Source organism: Lethenteron reissneri, chromosome 30 (genome assembly GCF_015708825.2).
Source record: "Lethenteron reissneri isolate LAM-NWPU_2019-01 chromosome 30, ASM1570882v1, whole genome shotgun sequence".
NCBI lineage: Eukaryota > Metazoa > Chordata > Hyperoartia > Petromyzontiformes > Petromyzontidae > Lethenteron > Lethenteron reissneri.
In genome coordinates, this window is record NC_083808.1 from 1,684,162 (window position 1) to 1,699,503 (window position 15,342).

At 45.7% G+C, this 15,342-nt stretch overlaps 2 protein-coding genes across 4 annotated transcripts in view; one reads left to right on the top strand and one right to left on the bottom strand.

The window, feature by feature from the left end:
- Positions 1-15,342, bottom strand: part of LOC133349368 (F-box and leucine-rich repeat protein 13-like) — a 36,771-nt gene that overhangs the window by 13,447 nt on the left and 7,982 nt on the right. For all 3 annotated transcript variants that reach the window (XM_061562733.1, XM_061562734.1, XM_061562732.1), the window contains exons 5-12: positions 14,721-14,875; positions 14,219-14,328; positions 14,016-14,120; positions 13,229-13,324; positions 12,498-12,633; positions 5,454-5,506; positions 3,693-3,793; positions 837-966 (exon numbers count right to left, since the gene is read on the bottom strand). In XM_061562733.1, coding sequence (XP_061418717.1) covers positions 837-966; positions 3,693-3,793; positions 5,454-5,506; positions 12,498-12,633; positions 13,229-13,324; positions 14,016-14,120; positions 14,219-14,328; positions 14,721-14,875 — 886 coding nt within the window. The remainder of the gene's footprint in view (positions 1-836; positions 967-3,692; positions 3,794-5,453; positions 5,507-12,497; positions 12,634-13,228; positions 13,325-14,015; positions 14,121-14,218; positions 14,329-14,720; positions 14,876-15,342) is intronic.
- Positions 694-10,484, top strand: LOC133349371 (leucine-rich repeat-containing protein 17-like). The gene is made up of 5 exons (XM_061562739.1): positions 694-896; positions 1,379-1,524; positions 5,809-6,694; positions 7,417-7,572; positions 8,316-10,484. The coding sequence occupies exons 3-5, from the start codon at positions 5,848-5,850 to the stop codon at positions 8,723-8,725; spliced, it is 1,413 nt and encodes a 470-aa protein (XP_061418723.1). The 5' UTR covers positions 694-896; positions 1,379-1,524; positions 5,809-5,847; the 3' UTR covers positions 8,726-10,484.

Consider the following 15,342-nt stretch of genomic DNA (forward strand, 5'->3'; position numbering starts at 1 on the left):
TGCCTGGGGAATTATTAATTCAACATATGGGTTGCTTGGTCCGCTAGCCATATGAAAAACAAATGTTATGACCCACTTAATAATATTTAACTTACAGCCATTTGCCAATCCACTGCTGGATGAGGGCTTCCCTATGCCACATGGCTCATGGATGTTATTGTGCCATGCTTCACCATGCTGCTCAGTGCGGGCTGGTCAAAGTGGTGAGAATATATGCAGGAGGACAGAGGTACAGCTCACAATGGATTTTTCTGCACTGCCCTCTGCAGCCCAACATGTAACCCCACAGCCGATAACACCTCTAAACGCTGGTGTTCATCCAACGGAGAACTATCCAGGTGCAAGTCTGCTTAGCGTTTGACATCCGACAAGATTAGACAAATATGCTAAGATTAAACTGAGAATATTATTCGAGCAAGCTCACCGTGTTTAATAGAAACGCCTAACCGTGCAGCGGCCGTAGCGTTCTCTGTAAACGTCGAGTGAGTGAACCGCTTGTTCTGAAGCAAAATTTGTATTCAATTTACCAACTGCTCGCACATCTGGAAGCAATTACTGTGACTGCTCAGAGCAATGACACATTTTTGCACACGTCCCAAAAAAACTCGACTTCATGGTCGGTCCGGTCGAGAGGAGTGCAGGAGGGAGGGAGGGGGGGGCGGTGGTTTAAATGACAAAAGGAATGTTCATTGGCTAGAGCATTGAGCTTTATAGGACGAGAGTAAATGTAAAAGCCCGAGCGAGCCAAAGCTGGTTTGCAGCCGCAAATGGCCTTTGCTCAGAGTGTGGGCGCTGGCCATGTGCTACAAGTATTGAAAACATTTTAAATGCCCCACCTGCGTGCATCCGGAGAGGTCGAGGTACAGCAAACGACGGCAGCCGGTGCGAGTGGCCAGGTAACGCAACCCTTTGTCTGTAAACTTGCAGCAGTAGGCCAGGCTCAAGTACTGCAGCGGGAGACAGAATCTACCCACGAGAGGGGACAGGGGCAGGAAGGTAAACACTGCCAAACTCTCCGCTTTTGTAGCTCTAAGCATTTTTTTACAACTCTATGCAGCAACGTGAAATGTTTTCGCATTTGCGTTCGGTTTACGATCTCACGTGATTTTTTTCATTGCACCGTTAAGGAAAACTTAAGGGGGCTATGGTTTTTCCATGCCGGCGACGTCGTGTAACGTGTAACTATCGCGGTTCCTAGAACGCTTGCCAGGAGATGTTTGTGTGTGGGGCCCTGGCTGGGATGAGTTTCCCCGTGTCGTGGTGGAGTTGACGCAGCTGCAGCAGCGGGCGAGCACTGTACACAAGTGTTGTGCTTGGGGGGGTGGGGGATGGGACCGCCGCGTCTCTCGTTTCTAAGCTCATTTGCACCGCGGAGCAGACCGCAGTCTCCAGCCTCCTCCTGAGCGTGGACCTCGGCCAGTGATCGGGGTGCTGGTGGTGGAGGGGGGGGGGGAACGAAAAAAAACCCAGGGAGAGGACGTGGCAAGACAAGCGCCCTGGAGCACACCTTCTGGACTCTTGCAGGTGAGCCATTCACACAGCTGACCAGTCTGAAAGGTATGTGCTCTGATGAAGGTCTCATGCCCGAAACGTCACCTATTATTTATTGTCTTCATTGAAGGCCACAGTGTTAATGACGTGCACCACTGCCAATGCAGCATCACCATATAATTTAATAGTACATTTTTTTTTCAATTACTCCGCTAAATAACGTTGCTTTTAATTGTGCCTAGCCGTTGTAGGCTATGAAAACTTCTTAATGCAGTCGTCCAAGTTCTCATGTACCAATGCCTAAATTATAAATATATATTTTTTAATACTGAGAAGTTACGCAAGAGAATGTAACGGAACAGCGATGCTGAGATGACATGAAGTACAAAGATACATATTAGAAGGGGAGTAGGAAAGGTGACATGCCTTCACCGAAGTTATTCAACTTGAACACGTGTTTTCTGAAAATTGGACTGGCTGAATGAAGGCATAAACACAAAGGGATAACAAAATATATTTTCTGATGACAAAGTATGTACAGCAACCCATGGAAAAATCAACTAATGGAACTTAACAAATAAGGCTGCAAAGTTAGGCTCTCAGAGCTAAAAAAGGAGTCACACAACAAGTTTGTTAAACAAAAGAAAATCATGTTGGAGGGACACAGCTGTAAAACACGACAGTGGTTCCTCGGCAATTACTGGAGGCAGACCAGGATCAAAGCGATGGCACAGAGATGTGAGCGCAAGCAGGCTGAAATGCTTTCACAAAACTGAACTTCATTATGAAAAGCAGCACATGTGCCCAAAGCAGAGTTTTCTTTGTAATCAGTCATTGTTACCTACTTTGACATATGGCTCAGAAACAAGGGCACTGATCAAAGAAAATGGAATAACAGCTGAAAGGTATGCAAAAGCGTGGAGATATGCATCCTTGGAATTAGACTAAGACACATAAAGAGGAACACATAGACCAGAGAACTAATGCAAACTTTATGAATATTGATTGTCGAGGGTAGCAAGTGAACTTGGGCACAGCACATCTCTAGAAGGGAAGATGACCGATGGCCGAGACTGATGATAGAATGGCAGCCGAAGGAGGGAGCACGCCCAAAATGCCAAAAGAACGCAGAGATGGAGCGATGAGATCAGGTCATGTGCAGGAGCTGGGTGGATTGTGGCATCGCAGCAGCGTGGGAGATGGAGACGTCATGGGGAGGCCTTTGTCCAGCAGTGGTAAGATCTTGTCTGACTCCATGGCTACACTGCAGGCTCATCGTGTCTCGCTCCGTGGAGAACACGCCCGTACGTCGACTACATCCCCTCCCACTCCACGGGGGACTCTTCATCAACGCTCACAACTTCACCTCATGTTTGGGGACAGTTTTAGATTTTTTAATACTGATCATTTCTTGTATTTGCATTAAATGTTTCAAATGTATGGATGTAGAACTTCTTTTACAGCGTATGTAGCGAACCGTGCTAATCAGAGGTGCGGGGGAAGGACAACAAACTAAACGAGATAAATTAGTTTTCAATCTAGATTAAACGTACACAGCTCCAGTGGCTTGCCAATGTAACACGCTTACAATTTACAAAAGTTAATCAAATAAAATGATAATTACTATAAACAATACTAAGCCGTAGTTGCACACCTGCCCAACCACTTCAGCTTCACACAAAACTGGTGTTGTCAGTGGGAGCCATGCCTCTGACAACCGTGTTTATACAACACAATTTGGATGTGTATAGTGGCGTCTAAATACGATCGCATCTCAAGATGCTGTACAGAAACAGAGGGCAAATATATTTAATTTAGAGAGGGAGTGAGTCACAGGCAGAGCGAAAAAAAAGAGGTCTTCAGTCTGCACTTGAAAAGGGAAAATGAACAGCATGGATGGCTGGAGAGAAGTTTCGGACCCTGGGGGCAGCATTGAAGAATGAGCAACCTCTCAGCGGAGATATTTCTTGACTCCAGTGTACTATTCCTAATATTTGTTGCATTGCAATATGTGAATAGTTTCCACAACTAGCTCATTCAGTAAAACTCCATTCTTAGGCATCTACTTTCATTTGTTGTTTTCAAGATAATTAAATAAACAGTCTTAGTTAGCAGCATACATCAGCCTGACACGGACGAAAATGTACTCTAGCAGAATACAACTACGTGTGTGCCAGGAGTGTACAGAGGTGAAGAGTTACCTGGCCAGGGCGCGGAGAGAGCCGTCACCTATATTAGTGTAGGCCAGGTTGAGGTAGAGCAAGGAGCGGCATCCTTCTGCCACGATGGCCACCATTTGATCCTGAGAAACAAAAGCCAGCGCTAACCATTGTCTTTTCCTTCGTCGTCGTCTGCGCCATCACCACATCCACGCCACAGTCCTTCAAATGGGCATCTGTGACTACTGGCCATCTGTGAAAAAGAGCTTGGTAGCTCATAAGATTCCTCCCAGATAAATATTCCGATCATATCCTGGGTCACCACTCCAAACCACCCCTTTATGGGCCTGCCTCTTGGCCTCCACTCAGGTGTTTCCATGTTCATCACCTCTCTTGTTGCGATGTGATTCTCCTGTTGATAACGTCCTAGCCATCCAAGTCGACTCTGTCGGCTTGCCTGAGATGGGTACCACTGTTACCTTCTTCATCGATTAATTTCCTTCCCGAGCGATATCGATTCTTACACTGGTGATAAACGCACCACATTCAGAGGCAGCTCTCTGTTTCTGGCTTTACAACACATCCTACCTATCTATACATTCAGGTCGACATTCTTTCAGTGTCTGGAAAATAAACAACTCTGGCTTTCTCTTCATTTCTGACCAGGTCCAGAAAAGTATTCCCTCGAGGCCACGAATATTTGTTCCCAACCAGTGAACATCTTTTACTTCTTTGTACCCTAGGGTTAGGGGTCAGAGGTGAGGTGGCTGCATTTGTTAAGATCGCGTTAGCACCCAGAAAACCGAGTGAATGTTTGACAAAAAACTTTGAAAAGTGATCTTAAAATTGTAATTTCAGTCAGAATTGCATGGACTTGTGTGTAAAGGATGACTTACAAAGGAGGGGGTACAATTATTCATAAAGGGGATCAATAACCATAAAGGGGATCAATATCCATAAAGGGGATCAATATTCCCAAATATTATTTCCTAGGGGGAACAAAAACATTTGTTCCAAGAGGAACAAATGTTTCCTAGAGGAACCAATGTTTGGAGGTAACATATATTCTCTGACACTGGCTACAATGCAGGAATAACATCTCCTTAAATATATAGTCTTCCTTATTTTTCAAAGTACGTTTTATGATTGGGATCGTCTCTTGTTGTCGAATTCGGCAAACCTGTGACATTTTAGCCGAATGGAAGGATGTTTGGGAGTCGCTACAGCGGTCATTATCACGGTGGTCTACTGCACTGCATGGATGTCACCATGTGCTGGGTTTCACATAGCTACAACAAATGCCTGCAAGCACGAGCAGCAGTAAGAGATGGTAATCTGAAGATTGGCCGGGCTCCACGTTGTTCATCTGGATAGAGTTTAAGCGTCCTGATATTAAAGCCATAAAAACGATTCTGTAAATTACCACCAATAAATGTCTTCAGGCACTGTACAAAAGCCACACATCTCCTTTTTTGTTTCAGAACTGAACAAAACTTGTCTCGTGCTCATTTAAGGAAGGCCAGCATCACTTGTGAAGAGGTGATGCAGTGGTTAGCCCAGTGTGTGATGAGCCTAGTGACCTCAGTTTGATTCCTGGCCATGGCTAACATTAGTAATAATTATTTTAAATCAACCGATCCTGGGCCCACCTCCTTCCCCCTACCTTTACCTCCCTTCACTGATCAGTACGGTGAAGTACAGTCAACCAACTTTCATGACTGACATGGCATCAAAACCTTCATCCAGCAGTGGATTACAGTGTGTCCTGAGTGGCCTGGCATGCCGCTCGGTGAAGGATATTACCGTCAAACCCATGCATTCTGAGAGATTCAAATCTTGCAGGTTCTTGCACTCGCCTGCAAAACAAACAAAACACATTTCATTAGTAATGTTGTGTCCACTCTTAGATGCAATATACATACACATGCAAGCTAATTTTACTATCATACGGTGTGTAATGATTCACACCCCTCATGATGACGAATCGTCACAATGTTTGGTGGAAATTCAGTTAAATATTTTGTTTCGCTTGTAGTGAATGCGGCGACCGTTGCTATTTTCTTGGTCACCAACCCAGGTAGAATGGGCCGAAATTACCCCTTGATTAATCCTCTGTTATTTAGCCATTCATCTGAGACCCCACGCTGCTTCTCCACAGAAATCGCAAGTGACACTTTGGCGTTATAGTGGCGCAGCAATGCCAGGCGGAGGAGGAGCTGTGCGCTGGGCGTGGGGCTGCCGTTGCCCCGGAGCCCTTCTCGTCTTCTCGCTCGTGATCATCACTCTGCTTCCTTGCATCTCTACGGAGAAGAACCCACGCAGGCAGCGCCTGGGTGCCCGCACGCGCGCATGCTCGGGGGACTGTCGCCGGGAGCAGAGGGCGTTTCCCCGCAGCGTGGATGAGTGCGAGGTATTCTACTTCAACGAAGAGAAGAGCCTGGATTGCAGAGGAAGGGGCCTAACCAGCCTGTCGGCGAAGATTCCCCACAACATCATTCACTTAAACATGGCACAAAACAAGATTAGCGTGCTTCTGGACTACCAGTTTGTCAAGTTTCAGGAGCTCAAATCTCTAGACCTCAGCGGGAATGTCATTCAAGAAATGCAAGCAAACGCGTTCGCAGGCCTCAACGCTCTGCAGACTCTGCTGCTGCAGTTCAACCGCCTGGCGCTCGTCGCCGAGGAAGTGTTCATTCACCTACCGAAGCTGCAATTTCTCAGGATTTATAAGAACCCCTGGCACTGCAGCTGCGAGATGGAGGGAATGTTGCACTGGCTGCAGCTTCCCAGCAGCCGACACATGGCTCTCTACGCCGAGTGTAGCTCCCCCTCCGAGCTGGCCGGAGAGAAGCTGAAGAAGGTGAACTTGCAGGTGCTGTGCCCCGCGGCCGCATGGGGCGCCTACTCCAGCCAAACAGACCTGAGCAAGAACACCACAGACCCCAAAGAGGAGACCGTACAAGACCTCACTCCTCAAGTAACCACGATTGGCAAATGCGTCGTCACCAACTTCCCAACGCACGCCGTCAATTGCCACGGCAAAGGTAAATCCTTAGATTGATTCACAACAGTGCCATTGTGTTGCAAGGTTCTTTTCGGTTAAATATTACACACGTGAATCAGAATAACAAGACAATCCTGCGAATTCTGTAACGACGTCCCACGTTCGTTTGTCCTGGATAGTATATTCTTAGCTATAATATTCCACTCCGAGTCGCACTCGATAATGTCACATGGCGCGTTACATGTACGCAACGCGACTTAAGGCGTACTGTAACGTTGTCAATGGGAGGCGAGCGAGAGGCTCACACTTCCGCTTCACTTTGGTACGGCGAACACTTTTAGCGCTGGTTTTGTCTCCACATTTTGGGCAACATTTTAATCAATTCGGCCAGTATTCTCACAGGCAAATTCCTCATAGCAACACAAGTGTGTGCTAAAGTTTCAGTCACGTGCTAATCTGTTACAGAAAAGCAAATGGACCAAACTAACTAATGAATTCAACCTTAGTTGGGTTGCATTTAAAAGAGCATTAACGGCAATTATTGGGAATCGCTAATAAATATTTCTAAGATTTACGGCAGAAGACACGAATATTTACCATTTTCAACAAAATGTATATTTAAACTTTAAACATATGCCATGAACTTTTTTGTAAACCTGAGAATCCTTTTCTGTTATACATCTAGGCATAACGTACATGTAGTCTGTAGGCATAGGTAATATCTGACCAATCCATTAAGTGTACTTCTGCTTTGCTTGGCAGGACTCCTCATGATTCCGAAGAAGCTCCCGCTGGACATAACCAGCCTGGACATGTCCTCTAACCAGATTCACAGCCTGCTGGCCGGCAAACTGCAGTCATTCAGGCATCTTCGCTTCCTTAGTCTGCGGAACAACAGCCTGGACTACATCCACCCTGGTAAGGAAGTAGAGCGCCACACACCTTGCCGGGCCCACCTCCGCCCACACGACATACACATGCGTGGCAAACACACTGGACTATGAACTGGGTCACTTGAGTTTGATTCTTGGCCTTGGCTAACATCAATGGCGAGTGATATCTAAACCAATCCTGGGTGCCTCCCTTCATCAACCTGAACTGACCAGCGTGTTGAGGTCTGGTCAAACAACCCACACAATGGACACGGAATAAGGGAAGCCTTAATTCAGTAGTGGATTGACAAGAGCTGTTCATGTAAATACCGAAATTGTAGCTGATAATGTTCAAGTCTGTTTGCCACTGGTGTGTAACATTTCTGTGTTTACAAATGTGGAAAGAAAGAAGATCCCTGTATAGCCTTAATATGCTGTTAGGGCGAGTGCTTTTAGCGAGTACCTATTAAGGCTAAAAGGGCACACGAGGCCCATCACCATTCCGGCTGCCTCCGTCTTCCCAGTGGTGACGTGTACACATTGCACCAGGTACTGATTTAAAGCTGAGTAGACCTAAAAGAGGCCCAGGACCGGTTCCGATACTTGCCACCGAGATGTTGGCTGTGGCCACGAATCGAACTCAGACAGTTGGGTTCATAGTGCAGTGCGCCCAACACGACGCAATAACTTCCCACAAACACACAAACAAGCACCTGAATGAGAGATGTATTGCTCTCATCCCATGAGACGAGTGTACTGTATTACTGAAGTGTCGCCACTGCTATGCAGACGCCCTTGCAGGGCTGCACGTTTTGGAGCACGTGGACCTGCGCAACAATCGCCTGTCCAGCCTCGAGTTTGGGACTCTCAAGGACATGTACCACCTCCAGTCCCTGCTGATCGAGGACAACCCCTGGCGGTGTGACTTCGACATCCACTATATGGTCTACTGGTTCAGCTACCACATGGGGGTGAGGTACGGGGAGCCTGTGTGCACCCAGCCGTCAGAGTTCAAGGGCTGGACTCTGGCTAATTACATGCGCCGTTACTACAGCGACTGCTCCGCCAGATCAAACACGAGAGGCGGGTTAAACCAAGCAAACTCCTCCTCAATTGAGAACCAGTGGGATATTAGAAACAACAGCATAGATGAAAGCGTTGGTATCAGCACCGGCAGCATCGGCGTCTCCCTTCCGTAACGTCCCACTCTTTTAATCTTCTAGTGTGCAGCGACAAAAAAACCTCAGCTTGTGCCCAGGATGCCTCGCATGAACGTGCCGTAAATCACGACCGTTGGCTTGTCCCTTAATGCCGTGTCAAAACATGCGGGCCAAGAGGATGTTTTGTTTTACTGGCGACCACGCGTGTCACCGTGAGTGATGTGTTGGGTTTGGGCGTGGGTCTCGGCAGGTATGGATATGTAATGGTGTGACTCAACGCCTGGTTTGGTCTGCCAGCAGCGCTCCACGACACTTAAAGCTACAAATTCTACGTCCTTAATGGCGCCTTTTATAATGAAGCTTGCAATCTTACAGAGCCGGCAGAAGTGGCATGACGTTTAAATGCCTTAGTAGCATAACCCTAAGTTTTAACAATATTACATTGAAATAGAATCTACCCACCAAACTGGTTTAATGCAAATATCTTTTATATCATATCGGCCAGTCCCAACACTACCCTATACCCCCCCGAACGGAAAAATGCACTGTGCTCTGACACTAACCTTAGTTAGGAAAGTTACATGATTTATTTGATCTCATTAACTTATATTAGCTTAAAAAACTATCTCAAAGAAAATTTAACTCGGGGTATTTTATGCAACTGCCCATCACTATTTGTAAATACCAATTAGAATCCTCACAGTGATTTCATTACCAAAGTGAGACAAACATCTTTTAAATTATTTACAAATGTAATTTTACTCTTCAAAGCAACACCAATGTCAAATTTGGCACTGGAAAAATATTAGTGCAAAAGGATAATTGCTGTGCAGACACTCTCTGTCACAAGCACCAAACCACACGTTTCTTTTCCCAATAGGATGATCATTGTATTTGGCAGTTAGTTTTCAAATAAAATGTTGGGGTTATTCAGTTGGTCACAATTATTAAAAACTCATGTTTCTACAATACTTATGTTTGTATTCTGTGGATAATAAATTATTGGTTGACCGCTAAAAACGATTATGGTTTTAACTCCGCAAATGTGTCCCAGTCGAAAATTTATTAAAAGTGGGATTTCAGTTTTTTATGCAATAAAAATGCTCGTGTCGGGGTGTAAAATACATACTTAACTTTGTTCCTGGCTTAGTCTGAACAAGTTTTGCCAATAATGTCTGTGTGTCCCACGTGTGACGTCACTCCACGTCAGCCAGCCCCCCTCATTAATAATCATAACACAGGTGACGTCACTCCACATCGAACAGCCCCCCTCATTAAGAGGTGGCGTCTTCCAAATGGAACCCCCCCATTAATAAGAATTAGCGGGTGACGTCACTCCACATGGAGGGGTGAGGCGCCTCCTCCCCCCTCCTCAGCGTCAACTTACAGCCCTCACTACAAAGGTAGAACCCTCACGTCACACGATCTCCGTCACGCTGTTGAGACATCGAAGTAAAAAGGACGTCATCATGAACAAGGGATTATAAACTTTACACGAAATAAGTCTGTCACCGCGGCCTTACAAATTGCACACGAAATCATGCAATGAATATCACGTCGCAGTCTGCTTTTCGCTTGCAAGTTTCAGATTTACTGAAATACACCCGTCCTTGGATGGACAAAAGTCGAGTTGAAAATAAACTTTACGAATTGCCGCTTTTATTCCATAGCGTAGTGTTAAGCAGTACGGCCTGTGTTAGGTAGTTATATTGTGTTCACTCGCTGTTAGATGTCTAAACCGTCATAACTATTTCTGTCTTACGTACAACTTTTGTATTAAAATAAATGAATCCATTGGTTATGGACACCTTGTGTTTGTCATTTTAACTTGACGACGTACTGAATGGATTGTTAAGGTGCTTTGCCTGTTGAGACACGAGAATAATCTTTGGACGTTTCCCGCTTTTACTCCAATTGTGCCAGCAGGGTCATGAAATGAAGCATCCCTTTTGAAACATTGCAGAGCAATTGCATCATCCCATGTATTGGAGAATGGCCCATAGAAGCAAACAGTACAGAATCTGTTTGAGAAGGTTTTTTTTAATTATCTCCACACTAGTGGGATTACTTTCCCACAAGCCCTGCTAAAGCGATAAGTTCATTGCATAGAAGTGCAACACACAATGTGTGATTCTGTGAGCTGGAATTTAGCCAAATGAAGTGAAAACCCCAAATTGAATGTGATGGGCTTCTTTATTTTTATATACATTGAGAATACCCAGCCTTCTCTTGGATGGTTTCCTGTATTCAAACCCAGAATCTCAGTGGTACTGGTTCAGTCCACTGACCGCTGAGCCACCTGACAACCTCCAAAATGTTTATTATTTACAGTTATTATGAGTGGTTAAAACCTTTGGAATACAAGATGGTTAACTGATGTGATTGTGCACAAAATCGCACAATGGCAAAATCATACACATCACAGTTGACAATTCATAACAATGATGCGAGAGATAACACGAGCGATTACATAATCGCGGCACATCTTCGTGAGCGTGGCCAGCAGCAGTACGCACTGGGAGAGACCGTGAGTTGACTGTGCCCAAGTAGTGCCACTGTTTGACAATCAATCAATCTTTAGTTGACGAGCCAATATCGCCCTCACTAAAGTAGGCATCAGTGCACATTACAACGGAACGGGAAAGGCACGGGGGGGGGGGGGGCATAGAGCAAGAGGAATGAGAAAAGAAACCCGTAGCGCCCTCGAGAGCTAACACCGACCGAGCACAGTAAATTGCGACCGTGCTCCAAATCGAGTGGTGTGCTGGCTCCGCGTCGGTGGCATGGGGATATAGAGCGGAGTGGTCTTCTGGGTATTACATTTTACTACTGCTACTCCTCTTTATTGTAGCAATTATTGGCTTGTCTTGGCATGGTGTATACTGCTCTAGTCTGTAAGTATATTACCCGAAACTCGCATTCTTTTATCCTGCCAATTCAAAAGTTAATATGCTCTTCAAAACTGCACCCGAGTTTAATATTTATTGTACGAGTCAAATTGTCCGTTTTCCCCCCTATTTGGTTTTATTTTGGATATTTCATTGATACATTTCCCCAAGTTTCTCCCAAGTCTTCCTTGAAAAAAAAAGAGATTCGTCTCAATGGAATCTCACCTCATTTTGAAGCACTGACGATGAGGCTGTAATGTACTGTCATACAGCCTAGTTCAAGTAAAGTAAATATTTATTTGACATTAATAGCACAGTGTGATATTTTACCCACCTGGCCAATCAATTCATTGGAACGATTTAGGGGGTCGTGATTCGATTTAAGAACGGATTCGTGTTTTAGCATTATCATGAATGTTGCAGTCACCAATGTGTGCAGTATTCCCGTGAACATATAACATACAACACACGCGAATTGAAAAACACCGACTGTGACACATGATTCGGTGCACTTATCACCAGTGTAAGAATCGATACTGCCCGGGGACTAAATTAATTGATGAAGAAGCTAACAGTGGTAGCCATCTCAGACAAGCTGACAGAGTTGACTCGGATGGCTAGGATGTCATCAACAGAGGAAAACCACGTGAGAAGAAGATGATGAACATGGAAGCACCTGCGTGGAGACCGAGAGACAGGCCTAGAAAGAGATGGTTGAAAGTGATGAACCAAAATGTGACTGTGGAGTGGACTTGCAGATGGCTCAGAGCAATGAGGGAATGGAGAAACAGACTCAGGAAGGCAGGCCCCACACGAGTGTGAAAAACACCAAGAATCAGAATGGGAATAAAGAATGATAATCCTCACATCATCATATCACATTTCCTAAGCAATATATGCTGGGTGGTTAGTGCGGTGCTTACTGACGGCACGGAAGGCAGGTGGCCCAATTGTGGTGCAGCCCCTGAGGCTGAGGTGCAGCAGGAACGGACGACAACGGCGCAAGAGGCGAGAGACAACATTGTCATCGATGCGGCCTCGTGCTGGGAACAAATCCATCTGCACGCAACACCCCGACGCAGCACGGCGCTCGTAACAGGGCACACAGCATTGAACAGTGTAGCACAGTCAGGACAGAGCGTTAGATGTAATATAAAGCACAAAAGGCATGGAGAGGTGCATGCTTGGAGTTGCGCTGAGAGACGGGAAGAATAACACGTGGATTAGAGCGCATACACAAGTTAAAGCCATCATAACGACTGTGAAGAAAAGTGGGCTTGGGCAAGACACGTCGTGAGAAGGAACGATGAACGGTGGTTGAGACTCATGAAAAAGAGGCAGGCCAAGCAGGAAACGCATCACAGAGAATGTCTACCACGCATATGGAGTGATGAAACAAGTCATAGAATCGAATGGATTTTCGTATTGCGAGATCGCCGCAAGAAATAGCACCAGCTTGGGTTCACATTCATCCAGCAGTGAATAGATGATGGCTGCCGATGATGAAAAGCAGAAGATTTATCTGAAACATGTAGTCAAGTATGGCATCACAGCCTGAATATCGCACTCCATGGGTACAATTGGAAAGTTAACACTGCAGGTAGCACTAGACAACACAGCAGCCGGCATGCCCCAGGTGGGTGCTACAAGTTACCCGGCTCCACAGGATGCTGGCTTGGGAAATGACCTTCCAGGAGCGGCATACACCGGCACATTTCACTAGGTTCATTATGTCCAAGTAGCTGAAAATCTGCAAAGGAAGCAAACAAATAATATCCCTTAAGTATATTTTATGATCATGATTGTAGACGTGTTTTCTCATCATTAGCTGCACAAAACGTGTAAAAAAATATCAATTTGTATTTGAACAGATTGGTTCATCTCATCCTCCTCACAGCCTAGAAAAATCCCTCTCCGCAGTCATCCATGCTCTCGATTCCCTGCCTGTTTAAAACCAGGCTCAAGACTTTTTTTCTTATCAGCTACTTATTGTTATTAAATAACCATGGCGACCGATTAGTCACAGCATCCTTCGGATGTGGTTGCATTTAGATACGATATAAATCCAAACAGAGTTTAATATTGGACTCGATTAACATGTTGGGAAATGTTCTTTTCATTCAATGTTTGTTTCAAAACATGAGCATCAATGGGAAATTACTAAGAAAATGCATTTTGCCCATTTCGTTAACATGTGAATCTCTTATCTAAATCATAATTTACTCAATAAATAATTTTATTACAAGGGTCATTTTCATTTAAAGCATTTCATGCAACCGGCCAACTGGTCCCTTTACATTAACACCACAAGAAAACCTTTCTGGTGAGCCATAAGTCGCTGTTTCTCAAATACAAATGTTAATCAGCCTAAGTTGGTTCATTGTAGCTCATCTCTGCCCAACCTGTGTCTTGCAAACGCATGCTCAGACACAAAACTCAACCTTCAGAGCTGCCCGAGGAGGGAGCTGGGAGACTTGGTCAGCGGTGTTAGGTGGTGGAACCAAGTAGCTGTCGTTGTCCTCCTCCAGATCACCCCTTTCCAGCCGCTGCACTCAACTCACAATCAACAATCAGTTCATGAGCTCAGGACAATCAACATGTTTATGTAATTTTAGTGTGATTGCAAATGGGCTAAATTGAAGACCTCAAAGTATTCCTTGGTTTTGCGAGCATCCAAGGCAACAGTGTGCCAGGCTTTGAGGACCAGACTGCAGAGAAGTTGCTGGTATACCCGTTGAATCCGAAGAGCAGCTCCTGTTAGTGTGCAGCATACAGCAAGCATACAGCAAGCATACAGCAAGCAAACACATACCACACAGAAAAAACATCACAGTATGCACACATAGTCCATAGTAGGATCACAAGCCACACAGCAGAGATGCACATCACAACTCGCCCCCAATTATATCCAGATTGTGACATTGGTGTCACGACAAAATATTCATTCAAATCTATTGCAAAGTGGTGAAAGAACGGCTCGAGGGAGCAGATATCACAGAGATACAAGTGAGATGCCGTCAAGTGGATACTGGGCAGCTGCCTGGATTAAAACCTCGGACCTCAACGGTGCCAGCTCAACACTCTGACCTCCAAGCCACCCAGCCGCCCTCTATCACACATAAACGTAAAGGAACATGGAACCTCACCGGCCATGCGCTCCTGGCGTGCGTGTAGCCACTGAGACCAGCTGAGAAGGGCAGCACCCAACGTTTTCCGCATGTAATGGTCGCATGCTCGATGCAGGGCCCGCGTAAGCTGCTCCCTGCGGGCGCGCCGCCGGGCCCCGTACATGGCCCACCGTCTGTCATCTCAAACAACCAGTGCTTCTTTTCAGCCAGAATAGTCCACAATGATGCTCTGGGAATAATTTTGGCGCGCACACATCCATCTCACCTTACTCTGTTCTCATGGTACTGAATCTACACTGGCAGCAATGGTGAGTCCACGCAGCGAAAAAATTATAAACCTGCTCGTAGGATTATAGTCATATAGGGTACGATAATATAGGATCGTTTACCGTGACGTTTAGCGGTAGTGCTTTCCAATAATGCCTACTTCAAGCGAGCCTAGCAGCGTTCTGGAAAATATCAAGTGAGAAATTAAGCCCAGCACGCAACTCACTGAGTGTGTGCAGAAGAAATGGAGCGACCCCCCCCCCCCGCCCCAGACTGGGTGAAAGTTGACAAGGGGCCTCAAAAGAAGGCCTTGGTTTACTGGAGCAGAGAGCACGTGAAGGGCAGCAGAGTGAGAATTTGACAGGAGGTTTAA